The sequence below is a fragment of the Strix aluco genome, chromosome 4, assembly GCF_031877795.1.
Source record: "Strix aluco isolate bStrAlu1 chromosome 4, bStrAlu1.hap1, whole genome shotgun sequence".
Taxonomy (NCBI): Eukaryota; Metazoa; Chordata; class Aves; order Strigiformes; family Strigidae; genus Strix; species Strix aluco.
The window spans coordinates 79,453,112-79,476,040 of NC_133934.1; the positions used below are offsets into that span (position 1 = coordinate 79,453,112).

Below are 22,929 nucleotides of genomic sequence, written 5' to 3' on the forward strand. Positions count from 1 at the left end.
TGAGATGTCTAAATGCAGGGTTATTTCAAGCTTAAAAGAACCCGTCTTTTTGTACTGATTCATTGTTGAGTAAATACCTAAAGATGTTCTGGGTTTGATATGCAAAACTTTTTATTAAATTAATTTCTATCAGGTTTTTTATTAGACTGTTAAGTCTCTTGTGTCATAGTAAAGCACAAATTTGGTTTTCAAATGTAAGCAAAGGGCACACTTAGAAGAGTCTAGGGATCACTATCAGGATCCACAGCTGACTGATTGCAATGTGAAACCACAGAGGAACATACAAGTTTTCATACTATAATACAAAGCTGGGAGCTGTAGCAAGCACTGTCTTATTATGTGAGTCCAGAAATTCTAAGCTATTTGCATGGGAAATTAGCATCATTTTTATTTTTAAAAACAAACCCATGTGAATTTAATCTCCTCTTCTATCAGCTCCTGTTTTCTTTGTCAGGGTGACTTGGCAGGCAAACCAGAGGCAAATGGATTTCCACATGACCTACTTTATCTGGCGAGATACATAAATGGTCTGCTCCAAAATTTCAGAGAACCCCTTTGAAACACTTTGGAACGCACTTGTGAAAGAACACAAGGTCAATGGAGGAATGAAGGTGTCTTGCATGTGTTCATGGAAGGGAGGTGGTAACTGAGACGAAACCACTGTCAGAGGAGCCTGAACTCCAGCACAGTGAGCTGGAAGGTGGCACAGGCACCGTGACTGTGCACGTAGTCGTCACGCCAGGGCATGGCGTCACCTTGCTGGTCGAAGTGCATTTTATTCAGTTTTTTGTGTACTGTGTAGTTGGTCACGGTATCTGATCACAAAACAGGTACTGTTTTGGATGGCAAGAGCTATGCAAGATTCGGAAATGGCAACACGCGCAATGGTGCGGTAGCGGGGTCCGAAGGGGTTGCAGCGCTGTAGGCAGAGAGGATGGATCCCTTCTGAGCTCCCTTCTCCAGCTGCTCTTGCTGGACACATCCTCTTCTTGACCACCAGCAGCTGCCAATTGCAAGCTCCTTTTTAAAGATGGGGGAAAAAACACCTCAGTAACCCAACCGGCTGCAAAATGGCTGAGGACCGTTGATTGTTTTCTTGCTGCTAGTATAAAAACAAAAAGAGGGTCTAAAGCAAGGGAACCTCGTGTGAAGAATAAGATGGCAATTCCTTGCGAACTCTGTTTGCAGAGCAAAACTGATCCTAGTGGGCACAACGAGAGCTCTGCAGCTTTTTAGGCCTTCTCTGAGACACTGGAAAAGCAAAGAAAATCCTTTTTCCTCCAGGATTGGCCTTGTACAGAAACACAAAGACCTCCGTAGTACAATTAATTGAGCTCAAAGGACCTTTATCCTCTGGGCTTCCTGAGTAACAGTATGCTTGTACAGAAATAACCTGCGGGGACAAAGTGAGGGGAGAGGGTGGTGGTATCCTGACGTAGGGTTACAGCAGTCCTGCAAGCAGTGACTACCCGGGGGTATTCGGTATTTCCAAGCACAAGTCATATTGCAGGAGAATTTCAAAATGGAGCACACTTCATGTTGTTTAAACTTTCAGAACAAAACTGTAGCAGGCAAACTAGCTGAAACATTCATTATTGACAGAGGTCTTTGCGACTTTTATCCTAATTTCAGGAAATTATGTGCTAGCCTAATTTAGCTGAGTATAAGAGTTTTTCTACATGGAGAAACTGGCTGGCATAATTATTTCAGTTGTGCCCACTAACCTCTCTTCATAGACAGTTTTACAGCTGTAAATACACAGATGCTAAGAGTCAGACCTAAATATTGTGCTGTTTATGCATTTCATTAGTGTTCTTAATTGCTTCGGTTTACCCTAATACAGGGTATCTAAATTATGAACTGCAGAGCATTGCTGGTTACACGCAGAAATCCACAGTATTAATATTCTCGGGTTTGCTAGCTGTTCATTTACTTGGGAAGAGAGGTACAGCTACGTGCAGGCCTCTCTTGAGATGATTAGTGAAAGCACCGGTGGAACTGTGAATGGGCAACTCAAACGGTTGAGACCAGAAAAAGAAAACTACTGCCAGGACTAGAAAGGGAGCAGTCCACCAGACAACATCTTAGCTAGTCATTTGGAAATCTTTCTTTGATGTATTCTGTTTTCTTCAGTTCAACAATCCAATAAATCATTTTTATGTCCATTGTTGGAGCTTGTCATTATCCTTAACAACAAGGTATGGTCTAAAAAGCAGTTTTCATTCCTTATTATTTATCACTATTCTTGACATTAACTCCTTTACCCTAACCTATGATTTATCATTATATGGCAGGGCTGAAACCCACACACAAAATCTGTCTCTGGATAGCTATTTTCAAGAAAATGAATTGACAAACAAATATATGACAAATATATGAAAACTAATGCTGGACTCCAGGCTGACACTGGTTTCAGCGTGTTTTAAAATACAAATGTAATGTTTTGAAATTTGACCTGAGGGACAATTTTGTGTCTTTGGGCCAGATAACTTGTTTGGTCGGTGCCTCCATAGAGTCTGCTTAAGCCAAAAGACTCTGGCTTTCTTTGATTAGCCCTCAAGACACGGGTTAATTAATGAGATTTAAATGAACCATTGGATCATGCTACAACACCCTAATGCCAATGGCATTTTTAGTAATTTCACACTGATTCTACATGTTCTTGCTCTGATGGTATTAAATTGTCTCCAGGTTTCTAAGGGAAACTGGAATCTTTCGCGGTCTTACCTCACACTTGGATAATCTCAAATATTGAGATTCTTAAACAGTGGTATTAGTGGTTTAAACAAAAGAGCTATACTGAAATCCAGCTTGAAATCTAAAGCTAACAGTACAATTTGAGTTCATGCTTACCAACCGCACGCATCAAATCACTTTTTTAACTCTTCCCAATAGCCCCACTGAGGCAGCTGAAATGATGAGCAGAAATGTACGTGAGGATGGTTTGGATGTTAGGATTTATGCACTTTTGATATTAGTAAAGGCCAACATTCACCGTTTTTCTTTTTTTCAAATGTTTTTGGCAAAATATCTTCTTTGATGAGCTTTCTCTTAGTGCTGAATAGTCACAATTATTGTGAAAAGAGTTATGGTGAAATTGATGCACTGATTTTAATGTCTCTAGGCTTTCACCTTTATTTTTCCCGTGATTTCTGCAAATGCCCCTGTTAAAACGCTACAGCCTGTGCTTTGTAACTTTTTAACGCAATACATCGCAGCATCGCAGTGCTCCCTTCAACAACAGCACACTAGGGGGACTATTTCTCTGCAGTGGAAGAGCACCGGTGCTAACAACTACCCCAGCGGTCCCATGCCACAGGCCTGCAGTTAAGTGATCTGTAAAAACAAAATATTTTTTTTTTTTAAAAAAAGAGAATATCTTTATTTGGAGATCTTTTCTGACAGAGTGGAAGAGACAGCACCAACAGCGGAGATGCTGAATGAGTACGGTCTTTCCTTTTTAATTGAATAGTGTTTTAGGTCGCCCTGCATATATATCACTTTTTGTTTGTTTGTTTGTTTATTTTGGGGGTCTTTATCTGTGCGCAGACCAGAAAGCCTTGCCCCGAGGTTCTCACCGCCCGGCCCTCAGCTCGGAGGAAAAGGGGGGTGAGGGGAGCCCCCCTCCCGGTGCCCGCGGCGTTGTGCCGGCTGGAGGCGATCCCCGCCGCCCCCCGGCACCGGGAGCTACGGCCCTTTCCCAGGGGGGCAGCCTCCGAGCCCACCGACACGTCACTTAAATAGTAATAATACCGCAAGTGCCGCGGATCACTAAGCAGGCACGAGCAGTCGAGACTCGATTCATATTTTTTTTTTTTTTTTGGTGGGTTTTCCCTAGAGAAGGGCGGAGCTGAGGGGCTCGGGGTGGGGTGGGGGGTCCTGCAGGGGGGTGCACCCACGCGGGTGGGCGCTGGTTATTCCAGGGGGGATTTAAAATCCTTCCGACGGTTCCCCCCACTAACACACCCAATGCCGGTTGCCCCGGGCCGGTCCCTCGCTGCAGCTTCTCGGTAGGGAAGCGCCATCGCCCCCCCGGGCCGGGGGCTGGCTCCGGACGGGACAGCAGCTCAGCTGGCATTTTAAACTTTTTAATCATTTATTTTTCTTTACTCTTGCTAAGGCAGTTTCAGACTCGCTAAGAGGAGTTTACTTTTGACGAGTTGTTTTTCATGCAGTTTTTATAGGGCTTTTGGCGTTGTTTTTCCGTGTCCCCGTCCCCCCCCCCCATCTCCAATTCTGCAATGGGTTTCAAAGAATCACCATTTCGGCCGCGATTTTCATATCCCCACCCGCTTCGCAGCCCTATCCTTCGGACCTGAAAAGAAACCAATCCCCCCCCCCAAGGCGGGTTTGGGGCGGCGGGTCGGGGTCCGTCCCTCACCCTCTTTCTCTTCCGCCGGCTAACGGCGGCCCCGTCCCTCCCCTCCCCTCCCCTCCCCTCCCCTCCCCTCCCCTCCCCGCCCTTCCGAGGGCCGCGCCGCCGCAGTCCCCGCCGACTACAGCTCCCAGGATCCCTCTGGGAAGCGCCGTTCCCCCCCCCCCCCCCCCCCTCCCGCCTCCTCTCCCTCTTCTCCCTCCCGGCCCTTGTTGTTTGAAAAGGCTCCGGCGGAGTTTCGGGGGGAGCCGCCGCGCCGTGGCTCCTCCGCTCGGGGCGGCGCTGGGGCGGGACGGGGCGGGGAGGTGCCGCCGCCGTTCGGGTGGCCGTGGGGAAAAGTGGGTTGGGGGGGCTGGGGGGAACACACGACGCCGTGAATACCGGGGTAAACCCCTCCCACGCTCGCCGGGAGGGAGGGGACCCGGCCCGGGGTTGGAGCCAGCCGCTACCCCCCCCGTCCTCCGCGGAGGTGAAGGCGAAGGAGGCAGGAGCGCTGGGCGATCCCCTCCTCCCGGCGCAGGGGGAGGAGGAAGGGGAAGGAGCGAGCCCGGGCAGCCGCGGCGGCCGGCGCTGAGCTCGGCCCGGCGGCGTCGGGGCGAGGGGAGGGGAAGGGAAGCCCCCCGCGGCCCTTCCCCGGCGGGAGGGTCCCGGCGGCGCGGGGGGCGGTGCCACCGACGCGGGGCGGTGGCTGGATCCTGCCCCGGGACGCCGGAGCCGAAGTTGCGGCGGGGCGGCGGCCGCCCCTGTCGTCTCTCCCGATGTTCGTGTGACTCGGCGGCGAGCAGGAGGAGGAGGAGGAAGGGGGGAACCTCCCGCCTCAGCCCCGCTCCGGCTGGTTGTTGTGCGTGAGAGACACACACACACACACACACACACACACACACACCCCGCTCCCTCTCGCCCCGCAGCCCCGGGAGGCCGGAGCGGGCGCGGTGCTGCCGCTGCGGCTCGGGGCTCCCTCGGCCCGGCCCGGGCGCTGCTGCCGCCGCCGGAGGAGGAGGAGGAGGAGGACTGCCCCGGCGGGCAGGCGGCCCAGCCATGAGCGGCGGGGAGGTGGTCTGCTCGGGCTGGCTCCGAAAGTCCCCACCGGAGAAGAAGTTGAAACGCTACGTGAGTGCCCGCTCCCACTCGCGGTCCGCGCTCCCCCTCCCTCCCTCCCCGCTTCCCCCGCGGCGGGGCTCCCCGCGCCCGCCCGGCCCGGCCCGGCCTCCTCGCACGGTCCCTCCCGGCCGGGCCCGGCGGCGGCCGCCTCCCCGTTTCGGCCGGGACTGCTGCCCGGTGCGTCCCGTGGGGCTTCCCGACTCTTTGTTTTCTCTCTTTTTTTTTTTCTTCTTTTTTCTTTCCCCCCTCTTTTTATTTTTTCCCTTAAAAAAAAGAAGCGCCGAGCGGTCAGATGTTTCAGCCCTGCTTTTATCGCCTTTCCGAGGGAGTCGGGAGAGGGAGGGGGGCGGAGTTTTCCGTCTTCCCTTTGGATCCGGGCTCGGTATAGATGTATTTTTAAACGTAAACACTTGCCGTCCCGGTGCTGGTGCCTGACCGATGGGGAGGGCGGGGGGCGCCCGGTAACTGGGCTCGGTGCGGCGGCCCGAAAGCGGTTCCCGGCGGGAGAGCAGCCGGGGCTGTTGGCCCGGAGACGGCGGGAGCCGGGGATGCCCCGGCAGCCCTCCCCGCTGGGGCCGGGGATGGGGGGGGGGCTTTGCCCTTGGGACCGGAGCCCTCTCCACCGAGGAAAAAAAAAAAAAGGGCCGGGGGGGGGGAAATAGAGGAGGGAGTTGCACGAAAAGTGCCTTTTTCCAACGTGAAGTTCAGCCTTGCTGTTGCTCAGAAGTAAATACGTTAGCAGAGGCTGTAGCGGGGCTGACACTGAGTTCGCAGGAAAATGGAGCGCGTTTGCTGAGAGGGCAGATTTCGTGACAGGGCCGCAGCGGTGCTGGCGGAGAGGCTGTCAGGTCACGTAGGAGGAAGGGGTGATGCCAGGAGTCATCTCTGCTGAGCCCTTGCCCGTTGGCACCCGGGGCCGCTTCACTGCATCTGTGTCATTGGTACAAAATGTTGGGCCTGCTGGTTTTTTATTTTTCTTTTTTTTTTTTCCTTAATCTTCATTTAGCCAGTTAAGTGGTATTTAAATAGAAACGGCCTTTGCAGTTATCAGTGGTTTTTTTCTTTTTTTTCTTTTAAGCAGCCAAACCTTCAGATTCGTTTGAGAGTCTGTGAGTGTGTCTTAATGTGACCGTGTTATTTTCATCTGTTAGCGATTAACAACCGCTTCTCGAAGAGCTGTTGCTGTTACAGACAATTTTATAAATGCCAGGAAATCGGTGAAATGAGACTCTTCTTAAATGAAAAAATAATATTTGGGATAGCCCGTTCTCTGGTTCCCAATGGCAAAAATCCTGTTCGTGCGAAGAGCGCAGGATCAGACTTGCAAAGAGAATGTCCTGATGGGTCATGGCAGGGCTGTGCTTCCCTGCTGAACTGGATGTGGGCTGTATCTTTGTCTGATCCTCTGTGTGTATGGGTATATTCACAGGATGCTGCTTTACCCATGTGTAGGAATTAAGAGCAGTATTAGTATTTTTAAAGTTTGAATAAGTTTCCCGCTCAAACTCTAAATTGCGTGCAGTGACGCTGTCTGTTAATGGACAGAGTTGTAATCAAGAGTTTGCCCTCCTAAATCGATACCATAAAGCAGTCCCTAAATGTGCTAGCTTTTTTCCACGTAACTGCCCCGTCAGTGTATTTATAGCTCTACTTCCATATTGGAATAACATCAGAATCGTTGAGGGGAGAACCCTGACTGCAGCGTTGATCAAGTGGTTTCCCCGTCCTAACGAAGTAATTCCTTAATTTTTACTTGAAAGGGGGATCTGCTTTTTGAGGAGGCAGAGTATCGGAGTGGTAGTCCAGCAAGCTTGTATGAGCATGACTTGGTTTAGCATCTTCATGCACTGTAGGCCATAAGGCTGTAAGTTTAAGTCTTGCCTGCTGTTTTAGACTGTTTTCTGCTTGTATAAAAGGAGGACGTAAAGTAAAATTCCTCCTGCTTGTCTGTAGTGCCTGATCAGTTGTAGGCTGAAGGTTCGCGCTCACTTCAAAGACCTAAAAGTGACCTTGACATCGTGATCGCCATCTTCAAGCAAACAAAAAGTTGACGTACTTAAGACGGTGAACTTTAACTGAGTGCACTGATTGAAGTGTTGGCTTATGCTCTCTGTAATTCCACACTCAGGCGAAGGCGCAGAAGAGCTGTGTTTTTTAAAGCTGTATTTTATACTGGTGATATTTCAAGAGGCTGCATCAGACGAAAAGATGGGAAAGTGATTTCAGTAGGAAACTGCTTTTCTGCAACGCATACTTTTCACATATATATATGGAAAATTGTAACTTCACGCTCTATTACTTTTTGCATGCAAGTGTTGGGGCAAACCCAGGTTACCATCTGGGAAGGGAGATAAAAAGTCTGAAATTGCAGTTAAATATGGTTTCAGTTCTTAGGAAGGGTGAAAAGGAGCACTTTGAAGCTAGTACATAGACATGTGTTTCACAGGGACTTCAATTTTTAGTTTGAAACAGTTGGACGCGGTATTAAAGCTATCTTACAATCATTTTGAGGCTAAAAAAAGAAGAAAACCCAATAACCCTGTCCTGCAGGTGGAAAAATCAGATTTCCTTGAATATATGCCTTATTGCCATGGGTGTCTTTTTTCCCCCCCTTAAAAGGAATCCTGTTTTCATGTCTTGTTCATGTGGTTTTGGTACGAAAGAAACTTTCTGATAACCACTGGCACCTGTTGGTTCCCTGGAGCTGGTATTCAGAACAGTTTGTTTGCTGGAATAGACTGGTCGTTTCCAGCAGCAGGTCTCAGGAAAATACAAGTAACTTTTGGTGTCAGCTGGGGTTCCAAGATGAGGATGTGGATTTAGTAGAGGAGAATGGGAAAGGAGCTGGGGCTAAAACCTGCACAGGACTCCGCAGCCCATGCTGTGGCTGCACGAGTACATGAAAGAACTCGCTTGTGCATAGGGGTGGAGGACTGCTAAATTTCTCAGCTTCTGCTACCCTCTCTATTGTTTTTTTCCCTCACTTGTTCTGTTGCCTTCAACTCTGCAAATGTTTATGCCCTTACCTTAACTTACTGTACTTTGACTGCTCTAGTCCCCTTATTTTTAAAGATGTGATTGGAAAGCCCCTTTCTCCCCATCTGTCTTTTAAAAAGTCGTAGTAAACCTTGGCTTCATGGCTTTCTGCTACGCTGCAGCTCTGCTGTGCACGTGCCAGTTAAAATAGCTGATTCTTTGTGGTAGCAGCATATAGGATTTTTTACTGCCATTATACTAAGAAACCACCAGATATTTAAACACAGCTGTCCTTGGTAAAGCAACGGAGAAAAGCTTGAGGGAATGGGAATAAGTCTTCTAAATTCCCTCCTAGAACTACTACGCTTTTGTCTGGGGGATGGCTAGGGCTCAGCATGACAACTGGATGTGCTTAAAATCGGGATTTTAGCATTGAGGGTTGGTTTATGGAACTGGTCTGTAGAAAGTCTATTGATGTAATATAGTAATTCTCAGTATTCTAACATGTCCCACTTAGAGTGAAATACATTTTATTTGATAAAAGACTTCATCAAAACCTTCTTGCATAAACGATATTGGTACAGGAGAAAACACTTTTTGGGGTAAGTTGGTTCAGATTTTTCTGCATCTGTTAGGCTTCCCTGTACTTAGGAGAGTTCATAAGATGATTTTGAAAGTAATTTAGGAAACCTTCACTTTGATGTCATTAATACTAAAATTCCCGTGGTTGTTTGACTGTTCCTATTGATTGTGTGTTTAATTATTTAAAAACAAAGAGTTTAAAAATGAGAAATAGGCTTGATCTCTCCAGGACATAAGGGTCACTGATAAAATTCAGACGAGGCTACATATGGCATCCTCTTACTTATTCTAATGTTCCCAATTGTAGATGGTGCTAAAGAAGTGCCAGACTATTAAATAGCTAGTTATTGATGTTTGGACTATAGGCTCAGGCGGTATAGGTACAAAAGTAATAGAAGTGGAATATTTTACTGTGGTTTTATTTGGCAGTTGCTCTTTGGCACTAATCACATAGGTGCCTCTTCTGTCTTGAGTAATACTTAAACGTGCTAAGATATGTAATGGTGTTAAGAAATGTTTTATTCAGCAGAATAGTTGTAATCTGGTAAAAGCTGCAGTGCCTGACAAAAGCCCTTTTTCTGGAAGGCACCTGTTTGTGTTAAAGCTTTTTTGTGATCTTGCATCAGCGTAGTGAGCAAATTCAAGAAGCCAGTTGGTTTACAGAAAAAAACCAAGATGAGCTTGTTTGACATCATTCAGTGCTGTCCCTGTAGAGCTGGGTCAAGTTAACTCAAGACAGATGAGTGTAATCAAGTAACATTATGTGACATCTTAATATTCTGAACTTGGTTGTGCTTGTGCTCCTCCAGGAGTTGCTGAAGACCTTGCAGGAGTTGGTGTTTGTGCAGAAACCGTTCCTTCTGGAAGGAAGTCTGTCCCTTCCCTCCTGCTATGCACTGTTCAGGAACCAGTATTTTGAATTTTGATATTTTTAAGCATGGGTTAGTAAACCCTGAACCATGAATTTGAAAGCATGACTGAACTTAATGTTTTTGTTGAAGGAAGTTGCGTTGTTTTGTGTGCCGACTGAAGATGCTCAAACGATCTTGGGTATGACTTTGGGTGTATACCTACCTCCTAAGCTTGCTGTTTGTGAGTCTTGCTTGGGGAGCATGGAACTCATTGTACAAGTATTTATCATCTTTGACAGGACATTAGGAGCTGGTGTTGACTTTGCTGCAAAAGCTACAGCATTCCTAGTGCTTGACCTATAGTGTACGCTCTGAATTAACTACCAGTGGATGGTTTCAGAGGGTAAGAGCAGATGACAGTATATAAAACAGATTAAGAAGTCTAATATGCATATACTAAATAAGAGAAGTATCTTCCGCTAGTTATTCTAATTTTCATGTAGTATACCATGCTGATGTACACTGTTAATTTAAATGTTTCTGAGCTTGGATGGTCAGACAGTGCCTGAACTGCTTGAATTCTTTTTTTCTTAGTGTACATAGGAGAGTTGGAGACTCAAGTAACAGAAATTGTCCCATTCCTCTTGAAGTGCAGGTAAAGTACTGGACGTACGAAATAAGCCAGGTATTCTAAAGATGTTTCTTGATGTGAACAATTTTTCTTAACAGCTGTAAAATAACAACCCTTCATTTGGTACCATAATAGCTGAGAGGTGAGGAAATAGTCAAATTTTGACTTTTTGTGATGGTGAAGATCATTCTCAGTTGGATGTATAGCAGCTCGTGGATACCCTTTCACTATGCTTCTGTCTTTTAGTAGGTGCGTTAATAAGATTTGGTGCAGCTAATCATGAGGGATTACAATTCATTGAAGAACTAACAGGGAGCAGGGTGAGGAAGTGGGAAAAAGATTAATGTCTCCCACTTCCTTGATGCTGCATAGTGGCTACTCCTCCATGTATGCACAAAGTCTTGCAGCATTGAACATTCAGTATAAGCAACATATGTACTAACCAGAGGAAATAATGAAATACCGTGAATTTAACTTCCAGTTATACGCAGATGACCCTGTTTGGCATGCCTCTTAATCGTGAGCCCAAAGCAGCTGTTTGAAAATATATTGAGAAAAGAATGTTTTTATTGGACGGTTTAGCTTAAAAAAACCAACTACCCAACAAACGTATAGGCCTTGACTGTCAAAATGAGCATTAATTCTGGAGGCCTTTGGTTGACCAGATCGGTCTTTCAAATGAGAGATAATCCTTTCATTTTCATTCATCTTTTTTTCTATTCAACAGTTCCTTATTTAGAGAGAGGAAAGTGTCAGACATAAAACTGTTTCCAGTGTAATTTTCTTTCTCTTTAAAATTTAAAAGTCCTTGGAATGATGGTTTGGACACTTCTGAGGGATGGGGTTGGGGTTGTGTTTTTTTTTTTTTTGGACATGACTTTTGGATCGCATGATTAGAATCAAATGTAATCTCATATGGACATTTAGAACACGTTTATTTCCCATTACATTTAGCTCACGACTTTGACAAAACTCTTGGCAAAAAGTGAAAGGAACATTAGTGATTCAAAATGTAGTAATTTTAAGGGAGAGAGTAATTCTGTGTATTGTAGGTAGCTCTGGTTTGGGTATCTCATGCATCTTAAGCCTTGCTATCACCTTTTTCTAGTCTAAAAATAGATGTCACCAAACTATATTGGGTGAAATATTCTCTTAAATTAAGAAGGGGAATACAGCTGATGAGGTGCAAGTTTTGTTTCAACATAGAGCAAGTAAACATAAAGCAAAGATGCTCCTCCTTAGTTTTTTTCATTCCAACTTCTTTTGTAATGTTGCAGTAACACACTTCTTCAGACTTTTTCAAAATGACCTTAAAATTTTCCGTGCTTCAATGACTAATCATTTTATTGCCAATAGAAGCAATTTCAACTGTTGCAATTTAATTGCAGTATTTCATTAGGAGGGACAGACCTTATGTCATGCAAATTACTTGAGCAAGGCAGGCAGAAAGATCAGACAGAAAGGGATAATCTTGTCAAGGCAGGTACGTGTTGTGTACAGGTGAATATTGTTAGTCCGATGTAATTTGCTGCTGGTTTAGTGACTCCAATGTGATTTTAGCTCCTTGTATGTACAAACAAGTATTTCTAAGGCAGTACTACATTTTTCTTTCTTTTTTTGGGGGGAGGATTCTGCCATCTCCAGACTGAAATAAAGTATTGTTTATTCTCAATTCCCCCTTTATCAATTCTTGATTAGGCTATTGCAGTTACTCTTTTATGAATTCCCTGTCTTGTTTGCTTTAGGAAAAGTGTTCATAGTTGTACAAACAGTGTTAGCTTTGTAAATATTGCACAGTGCAATATGCTAGTTGTATTTTTGATCTTTTTTTAAAAAAAAACACCCAAAACTGGCTTCCAATAAAAGGTTACGTAGTCTGGTTTTTGTGCCTGGTCTTGCTTCCAGCTGTTGACAAAAGTTTTGTTTCTCATTATCAACTTTTGAGGCTCTTTGGAACATGCCACACAGCTTTTAATTGTAAAAAGTAATCTCATGTTATGTAGTATCTGACTCTTTCCTTAGCAGTATCTAGTAGGGAAATGTTTGTAAGGTAACTTTCTGTGAGATGAGACTGAATTAAGTGTTGACCTCTCTAGCCATATCTTTCTTTTTTTTTCTTTAACTGAGGAGAAGGAATATATTTCATTGCATTTTATGCACCAAAATTATAACTTTAGGATTAAACTCCCTGAGGCTATGGTGACACATTTTTCCTTTTTTATTTCAGGCAGCTATTTGGGGTAAGTGACAACATGATAGTTGTCTTTCTTGAAACTGTTGTTATAACAACATATAATTAAAAAAAGTCAGGCAGTTATGTCCATATGACTTGTGTATTACTGTACATAATAATACAAATAATTTTGTGTGAAAACATACCATGAAAAAGAGTTGATAATTCTGCTGTAAAACTGTGCCAAATTAGTATACCAGCTTGTCAATTCTGGACAGCTGAGTTTAGGTCTCACGTCAAGAACTGAATTAAATGAAAAGGTTTTGTTTGTTCTTATTTTGTACAGCAATTTATTGGTGGAGTGATTTTTTTTCAAAAAAGATGCTTTTTTCAGGAGCTGTCCTTGTTCTTTTCTCTGAGAATTTCTAGGAAGCCAGAAGAAAGCTTTGCCTTCTCTGCTTTTAAAAAGGAGGTAATTTTTGTCTTCTGCCACATGCTGGCTAGCTCAGATGAGGAGCCTCCACGTTGGGCTATGTGCAGGCAAGGCCCGTGGCTGTGGCTGGCGGCACGGTATTGGGGTGACCTTGCCGAGCAGGAGAAAAGCCACCTTGTCTCTTTGCTTGTTTTCCAGCCAGCTAACTGGTCATGTGTGGGTTGTCCTGCTGCTTTATAAGTGAAAACAAGGCCAGATAAACCCTTCGTGACAGTGGAGATAGTGGCTGTCACACGCTAAATCTGCTTCCCCACCCACTTTCCAGCACAGCCAGCCTTGGGGCAGGGTGATGGCAGATCTGCTGCCTGCCTTCCTCCGGGGTAAGCCTGTCTCCACCCCAGGAGGAATGCGATGGGTTTCAGTGGTGCAGGCCAGCACGTTCCTCTCTCTTGGGTTAGAGTTACCGCCAAGCTCTTCAGGACTTCTGCCTCAAAAGAAAAGGGGGGAAAAAAAAAGGAAAACCAACGTTTGTTTTTCGATGTTGTCTGGGGCTTGGGATTTAAAAACAAAATAAACGTTCTGTAGGTGTTTATTGCTGACAGTAGGAGTTCACAGGATTAGATTTGGGGTATGGAATAAGAATACAGGAAGCTATTCAAACACAGTTAATACCCCTGCCTTCAAATAGACCTTTGATGCAATCAACACACAAGAATTACAGTCCATTTGGGAGAGTTATTAAAAGGGTAAATACACATGATATCAGATGAAAAATTGATTTTAAGTATCAAAATGGAATGATACCCATATATATAAAAAAAGCAATTCTGAAAATGTATCAGTTTGTCGTTTTCCTTTTGTATGAAGAATAACTGCACTGAGTCACGTAATGTGCTAGACAAATGTTCCCATTCACACTTAATGCATGCTTCTTTTATAGTTTTCTGACGTTTGTGTTTCCATGTAGATTCTTAAGCAGGATCAGATGTGGTAAAGAAGCTGCGCCTGGCTTTGGGATGCTGCAGGGGAGGATTGATGCTTTGGAAGGACTGCTTTTTGAAACCAGTTTGTGTAGAGCATGTGAGCAATTGTTAATCTTGATGAACTCTGAAGTCTATACACAGAATCTAGCAAACAGTTATGATTTTTTTAAAAAAAGCATATAAATATTTGTGATCTTTAAAAATATGGTGAAATACTGACAGAAAGCCTGCCCCTTCCCAGCAAACACTGAAAATTAAGAAAGAAGTGGTGGGGATAATTTCTCTGATGCTCATAGTGGTTATTGTAAGGATTGTCATTGTGTTCTTTTTATCAAGAAACAGCTAAGAAGGAGGATGTCAAAGTAACGCATGGACTTGAGGTCAATTGGCAATTTGTCCTTGTGTAGTTCAATTTTATTTTAAAAAAGTGGGGAGGGTATGGAGTGCAGTTTGAAACAGGAGTGGCTGGAGTTTCCCAGGATAGATGAGGCAGCGCTCTGCCATGTGGTGTCCACGTCGGGAATGCAGGAGATTCCAGGGGGCTTGGAGAGAATCCCCCAGCTGTAAGCGTGAGTGCTTGGAGGTCTGGGGTGTGATAAGAGGAGACTTCTAAAATGTCACATTGTAACCGGTTCCTTTGGTTCGCCTATGCGATCCAGTCTTTTCCTAGTTCTGCTGATGTGCGGGAAGTGTCAGAGGTGGGCTATGGATGTGACCTAATCTGGCAATTCTGCTTTCCTAGAAGGTAGTGATCTATATGAACTTGATCAGAGATACAAGCCACAAACTGACAAAAACTTATCCCTGTTGAATATATAACTTGTCATACAATCCCATGATTTCTTGTGGTGCTCTTCGTTTAAGACATGTTTCATCCAGTTATGTGTTATACGTGGTGGCATTAGATAAACTTTTTGTTTACAAAATCCTGTTGCTAAGGGAGATAACGTAAAGAAGTGCGAGAGTAGGTATAAGGTATAACAGTAAGTGTATCTTCCTGTATCTTGCATGTTCTAATGCATTCCCATTTACTGTTTCTACACAATTATTGCTGAAATTATTTGCATCATGCTACGTGGATAAGTTTTGCAGTCTAATGACTTGTTACTCAGTGTGAAATAATGCCCTTAAAGCTCAAAGCTGAGGTCATGTCATGCTTGTAGTTATGACCTATCTAATACAGTTGTCTTTGTGCACAAATGAAGTTAAATTGCATAAGCTTGTCAGCACTATGAAAAATAACTTGTTACTCTTAACTACTAAAGGTCTGTCAGCAGGCAGAACACAGTTATATTCTTTCAGGAGTCAGTCAGTACTAAGATAAAACCGGTTTTTGCCTCTCTGGAGTTTTGGGGAGGGAAGGGAGAAATGGGGCAGGGGGAAGATGTAAAGTGAAGAGTAGCATTCAAATGACTCATTAGTGTAAATTGGGAAACTTAACCCTGGTTTCATCCCAGGGTAATTTTGTCCTCAGACAAGTAACTACAGAGTTTTCTGCTATGGTGTGTACTTCAGTGCTATTCACACTCCTTTGCGTTTTTCCTTGATCTGCCAGCTCTGTCTTTGAATCTCTACAGCTCCAGGAAAAAAAAAAAAAAAGAGGAATTTATTGTCTGATTTATAAAGAGAGTGGCAGGAATATCTACTGATTGTATAAGGGAGGCACCATCACCATTACATAAATTTGATAGTGTTCTTTGGTGGTGTTTTACAGTGCAGCCATAACTGACTGTGACTCAAATCTTCTTGTTTGCTGTTTTAGCCTTGGAAAGGGCACGTTAATTATGCAGACTGTTACTGCGATTTAAGAAACTTACAACTTTTGCTAGATACGTACTGCTGAGGGTTGATCTAACGAACTGTGGAGGGGAGGTGCAGAGTCCTAAGCAACACTGCTGAGATGCCTGATTGCTTCCAAGAACTGTTGGGAAGGCAGTGCTATTCCCATCGGGGTGCTTCTCCTGCTTTCTGCTTACGGGAAGAGGTTTTCTTATCAATCTCTGCAACCGGCATCTGACAGAGCTGAAGTATGTTCCTACCTCCCTTAGCTGGCTGGAAAAATGAGCCTTCTTTCTGTGCGCCTTTCGATCCTTTACTTCTGGTAGCTGTTGTTTAAAGGGAGGGCAGATGGAGTGCTTCTCTCTGAAATCTCTGCTTAAACAAAATAGGGAATAAGGAAGACCATGATCTGTCCTTTCCAAATGGGAGACTGAGCTGGACAGATGTTTCTTACTCAGTGCTAAGGAGGAAAGTCCCTGGCTAGGGGCTCTAGGATGAGGGTTAAAAGGGGAAGAAGTCCTATGGGGGCTTCCTGCCACGATGATCGCTTCAGCCCTGCACAAGTGAGAGAGAAGATCCAAAACTTCTGTGTCTCATGTCCTTTCCTGCTCCTCCTTCCTCTCGTTGCAGCTATTTTGTGTTTATTTTCCTACTTTTAAATTGCATAATTTAGTCCTTCGTGTCACTTCCTAATGTCTGAATCATAGGTAGCTCTTCCTGCCTGCAGTAAACAAACATTTTATTCCTGGCACCTTTACAAACGTTGAAATCGTATTTATGAAGGTGGGGGGGGTCCCTCTGGCAATGTGCTTGGGAAGCTAATTCACTTGTGTACAGCTTGGATAAGCTGCTTACTGCACGCTTCTGTGGCCAACTGATTCCCTTGTCTTTCCAATCTTCTGAACTGATGTAGCTGCTTGGCTGATCAGGACAAGCAGGTGAATGGTAGCGAATGATAAAAACAGAGTATAAACAGTGGTTTACAAGCTTCTGAAGTTGGTGACATCAGCAACTAAGGTTGCCTGAAGTCTTCCTGCTGTTGTTGCCTCTCCTCTCTCTCATACCTTGCATGTATGTACGCTGCTGAGATACGCAGTGTCTGCCATTTAACCAGTCGTCGCTTGTGATAAGCGCTGCCTGGCCTAACGTTAGGGCTTTGCTCATGTTTTGGATTCTTTCACTGCAAGGCAAGAAGATAACACAGGGCGTTTTGGGGCACGTGGTCTGCCTCCATCAGCCTGCTGGACCTCTTAGGCCATATTTGTAAAACCTGCAAAATATGAATGTTGTATCCTCACTGTTGCTATTATTACTCTTATTTCTAAGCTTTGAAAATTCTTCATTTTATTTTTGAATTGACTGTGACTCCAGAATGATGCATAGAAGACACAGCTAACACCCATGGGGATTCCCCACCTCTCCTGACTTGCTTGCAGTCTCTCTTTGCTGGTTTCTGTCCTTTATGGGGAAAATTCATCTTGAACTGTGACAGACCAGCCTCACAGTGTGCTGAACACGACAGCCCCTACATTGCAACTACATGTGGAACGCTTAAGTGGACTTAACTTGGTAAATGGAGACAGCAGAGGAAAGATCTGGTCCTTGTTCTGGTACCTTTTTGTTTGTACCTTCCCATCCATCTGTGCATCCTCACTTCCCTCTCTGATTCCTCCTACTAAGATGGGAAGAAGGTGAGACTAAATCAAATGTATTTAGGACAGGCTAGATGAGATAAGAACACCCTGAACATACCGACTTCTTAATTGTGCTTTCTTGTAAAAGAGAGAGAGCGAGCGCCTTCATTTCAGCAGTTACAACTTACCTTGATTTTTGACTGTGTTGCGTATAGCATGGGAAGCATATTCTCCATGCAGATGATTAAAAAAAAAAATTTGGCAGGTTGTGCCAATAAAACAAAGCAACAGAATATTACTCTAGCCTAGTTTAATACCAATTTCAGAAAAGACAGTTGAAGTGCAAAAGAACCCTGCTGTTACATGCCATAGGAATGCCTCATGTTCCAGTTTCTCCTGGCTGAGGTTGCATATGCACAGGGGAACAGGGTTTTCCTTTGTGCCTTTATTCTCATTCGGTCAGTAAGGGAAAGGATGGAGTTCCTCAGAAAGATAAGTTTGAGAGATTTTGGACCTGGTCGCTGATCTTAGAAGTTGTGAATGGGTTGGATACCCTTTCTGTCGTCATCACCTACTTACGCTATTTACCTGTGTGTAAGGAAAGAGTTTACATTTCTTTCCACAATATGGGAGGAGTTACTGATTCCTATGGTTGGGGTTGAAATGAGTTTTCTGTATTTGGAGTATGAAAGTCATTTTCTTGGGGGCGCTATTTGTGTAATGATCAGTGCTAGGGAATTGGGGAGAAGTGTGATAGAAGACAGTATCCTGTTTATAATATAATCTAGTCTAAAGTGATGGCAACCTGTTTCTTAATAACAGTATACCATGTGGGAACTGAATGTGGAAACAACTATATGAAAATACTTTTATCAGTTTGTTACATGCATTTTGGAATTCTTGAAACTAAATAGTGCATTCAAATAAATGCTGTGTTAAATAATGTAGAAAATACTTTTGTGTCCTTTGTACACTGTATGGTGAAAGTTTTGCTGAATCAGAAGCAAAAATTTAAGGGTTGGGTCCTGTAATTATAGTATTACAGGATCTGTCTACTATTGCCTTTTAATTTAAGCTTGTAATATAAAGTATTTCTGGTTAGAATGAAGATAACATTGACCAAAGTATAATGAAACCCAAATTTTCAATCATTTGCATTACTTTAAGTTGTTTTGTGATGTTTCACAGTATTATTTTATCGGTTCTAGTCAATAAATATCACATTGGTATGCAAATCTTTTCATTTGAACTTGAGGTTATTAAATTGTAGTCTTGCATTTAATTTCAGTGATTGCATTATTGTCATTCATCTAAGGTGATGACAGTCTTGCCTCCTCAAAGGATGTTAGGCTTTTTGTTTCATTAAGAAGATATAAGTAGTAGTAAAGTCAAATCTGGTGGAGAGTTGTATGATTTCTAGCAAATAGTTAAGCAGTGCTTTTGTGAGTTGCTTGTGAAATGCCAGTAAGTCTCAATTTAAAGTGCAAATACTTCTCTAGGCAATTGGACTACACAGCCTTAAGTTGCTATAAAACACCTTTATAGAGTTATGAAAAAAGTCTCGCTGAGCTTTATACCAAAACTTGTAACTCTGTGAGCAGGAGTAAGCCAAGAAAATGGTTGAGACTGTAGTAGAAACATGCTTTCCCACGAAATAAAATACAGGGATGTAGCCACTGTAATTGTGCAATAAATTATCATAAATGTGATGTCATAGTCTTTGTAACTTTCTGAAGGGGTAGTCTGATTTTGAAATCAGCCGAGTAGTGAATAACAAGCCTCTGAATTGGCCCAGACAACAGCAGACACGTCTGCATCATTTTGGGAAAGCAGTCATCTCCTTAGAGAATTAAAATATTTCAAAATAGAAGTTGTTGACTCAATGTGTTAATCCTGGCTTTTCATGAAGAAGTGCAGCATCCCACACTGATTAATTATTTTTTTTAACATATCCCTAAACTACCATCTACATAGGTAAAAAGAGACTCATTGAAAGAAGGTTCATTGAGGTCATTAGATGTAGTTCCTCTGAACTGCAGTTATCCCCCAGTAGCATTCAAACAACTTCTTATTCATCTGCAGAAGGTCCCCAGATGTAATTGCAGGATTGTAGTTTTTGATTTACAAGGATAATTTCACAGGTTTGCCCAAGGGCATATTGTGAAGATTAGGCAGAACCCAACCAATCTTTAAGGTTATAATAGCATAATTCAGAAACTTTGTTTCACGTAATTATTGTATGTGATAACAAGGACATATTGCTTGAACCCTAGCTATTGTTAGTCACGCATTATCTCTGAACACAAAAAGACAAAATGAGAGAGTCCCCTAAGTTTTTTTTTTATAGTTCAGGATTAAAATGAAAGTATTGTTAATGAAATGGTTTGAAAGAACATGTTGAACTTCCATTGAGTGTGGTAAAACTTACCTCAATGTCTCAACAATATACATTCTACATATACTAAAGCACAATGTATATTTTTCAGCTTTTACCATAACCTCTTGGTGTGTATGTAGTAATTAAAACAATTTAAACAGCTTAGAAATTAGTGACGTGGAAACATAAGATATCTTTTTGCCTTCCTAGTAGGAAAATTTTCACAGCCATCCCTGTATCCTTCAGGCAAAAACCTGGGTAAATAAATAAGTCTTGCAGTATACCTGGAAGGTCATCTGTAAGGGGGAGGAAGGTGTAAAACTTGGAGCTGAGAGCCTTCCCAGAAAACTATCTACTGGTACATCTCCACGTTTGGGAAGCCTTGGCTTCTGCCTGGTTCAGTCTTTCCTCATGACTTGTAGAGATGTCTGCAGAGGCCTCCAAGTGACCTTTTCCAAGCTGATTCTTGTGGTAATAGTTCATTCATTTTTTATAATTTTTCCCCTTTCATCTTTATTCACTTTAGAAACAATCAATAACTCCATGCTTGAGCTCTTGTATTTAGCCTTGTGACACTATACCCTGCTACTCTGGTAACTTGATTCATGTCTCTACTACTTTCTTCTTTCTCTCTCTCCCCCCCCCCCCCCCCCCCCCATTTCCTTTTGGTCTCACTTTCCCTTGGGGATCTGCAGCTTCTGTGTTAGCTTGTATCCCTTCATCTTTGCTCTTTCTTGCCATCAACCTGTCCATGGATGACTTCCCACGCTCATTTTATGTAAGTTTTACATCAGTGGCACATGCTTCAGCCTCTCTGCTCCTAAATGCTGCTGCCTCTTCCTCTCTGACTTGTCTTCTGTATACTGCTGTGATTAATGTTTCACTACCAAATGAGGTATATCTTCTGTTTTCTTGGAAGTTGCCTTTGCAGTTTGCGTTCTCTATTCCTTTAAAATACACCCACATTTTCCTAACGATTAAGTCTCTTGACCACTAGAGTTGCCTATTCCAGGAACATGCAGATGATATGGCCCACGTTCGCCATTGGGTGGGCATGTAGACTTTTTCCAGACAGAACCAACTGCAGCTGTTGGTCAGGCTTGCTAACCGTATTGTAGGTCCCTAAATGCAACAGCTATTTTCTTCATAAATTCACTGAATTCGGACTACTTGATTAGTTGTATTTAAAGCCTTTCATAACTGCACTGTAGCTCTGTGGAGACTTATATCTCATTATTTATCCTGTCTGCTTTAACAGATTTATCTCTTTGTTTTTAAACTCTGTGCTAAGTTTGCTGTGAACTGATTAAACTGTTTTCTGAAATATTAGAACTTCAGAGCTTTTTTCATTCAGTTCTTAATTAAGGCTAATTTCTTCTATCACGTGTACAAAAGATTTGTAGGTTATTCTATTCACCTGTTTATTTTTGTGAAATGCTCCCGTGTCTAGAGCAGTAAGGTTTGGTTTTGGACAAGGAGGATGTTAGCGGTGAAGATACCTGTTACTCTGGGCATGTTATTTTTTGACGTGTTATTTGTCATGTTTAAAAATTACAATTCCCTGCCCCCTCCCCCAATGGATATGAATGCCTTATAGAGCAAAATAACCAAAATAACTATTTTTCCCATTTTCTTCTGTCTTCCGTCTTTCTGAGATTGTACATCATGGAGGGAAGGAACTGTGGATGATGTTTTTGGGAGAGTTCATGCAGAGAAATGATCCCATCTCTCTCTTTGCTTGGAAAGCATATAGCAGGCTTTAAATGCTCATTTTTAGTCTAATGTGGGTAGAGTGAGAGATTCCTTTGTAGCTAGGACTTTGCCTATATCCATTAAGGCTGAAATGGCTTGAATTTGTGCATAGAAACAATTCACAGAATACATAGTGGAGAGCATGGGAATTATCTGTGCTCTGTTAGGAGCACTGCCAAGATAAGCTGTCTTCTGTATCAGCTGTAAAGTTTCTTTGTGGTCATCCTTCAGTAAAGCCCCAAATAGTGTACATGACTCAAATTCCATTGAGATACAAAAGCAAACACAAATATGAAAGCTGACCCCTGAAAGAATGCAATTTTAACTATAAAGCCAAATTTTCTTGTTTGATGATCTCACTGCTCTACTAATAAAATAAATATATAATTCCCCCCCCCAAAAAAAAACCAAAAAAACCAAAAACAAACAAACAAACCCAAAACGCAAAAACCAACAACAAACCAACCAACCTGAAGCCAGCAGAATCTACCACATGCAGTCCCTCATCTGAAGCGGGTAAAAAGCTTTGGAGTCTTCGAGTGCTTTCTACAGCACCAGTCTCGTCTTCCCTGGACACAGCCCCTGTCAGATACTCTTCTCCCAGCCTGTGTCAGGCAAGTCTGAAGTGATTTGGAGCTAGGAGATACTTTTAGAGGGGTGATATGACCACTGGGACTACTGCTTTCTGTTTTCACAAGTCTTTAAAAATGTTCTAAAGATGATGTGTGACAAAATAGACTTAATTACTGCACAGGAGGGAATTTCTGTATCCCAAATGACATAATGTGATCCAAGCCTGTTGCTGTCCAAGCAAAAGTAGTTCAAATGAGCCACCTCCCCAGGGTCCCTCACGTACTGACATAGTTCAAGGTACCAACGGCTGCTGCTGCTGGAGTTAAAACTGATCAGCATGTATGTTTGAGTTTTGCAATGACAGTGCTTGGGGGAAGAAGATAGAGCTGTCTGCATATAGATGTGAAAGTAACCTGGCAGTGGTCCAGAGCTGTTTGTGCACTCTCACAGTTGTTCTGCATCTCTCTGTGCATGGCATTCCTGGAACGGGGGGATGGAGGAGATGATGACTTGTTATTTTCTGATCTTGCTAACCTGCAGTGTTCTTAATGGGAATAACTGGAAATGAAGAGGCTACTCAGGTGTAATGAGGTTTAACTAATGTAACCAATGTTTCAACTTGTTCTACTGCATGTTTGCTCTAAGGCTTGTTTACGTATTGTATAAGCCAAACTTGCCTGTCTTGTTGGGTGAGTGTGGTTAAAATCTG

General features: G+C 43.2%; 1 protein-coding gene across 5 annotated transcripts in view; it reads left to right on the forward strand.

Annotated features, from left to right (window-relative positions):
* The first annotated feature begins 4,773 nt into the window (after positions 1-4,773).
* GAB1 (GRB2 associated binding protein 1) overlaps positions 4,774-22,929 on the forward strand; it is a 101,056-nt gene continuing 82,900 nt past the window's right edge. Inside the window, exon 1 of one of the 5 annotated variants that reach the window (XM_074823730.1) lies at positions 4,774-5,485. In XM_074823730.1, coding sequence (XP_074679831.1) covers positions 5,414-5,485 — 72 coding nt within the window. In that variant the 5' untranslated portion in view covers positions 4,774-5,413. Of the gene's footprint in view, positions 5,486-10,420; positions 10,541-22,929 lie in introns of those variants that run through there. The other 4 variants (XM_074823734.1, XM_074823733.1, XM_074823735.1 and 1 more) reach the window with 4 other exon arrangements.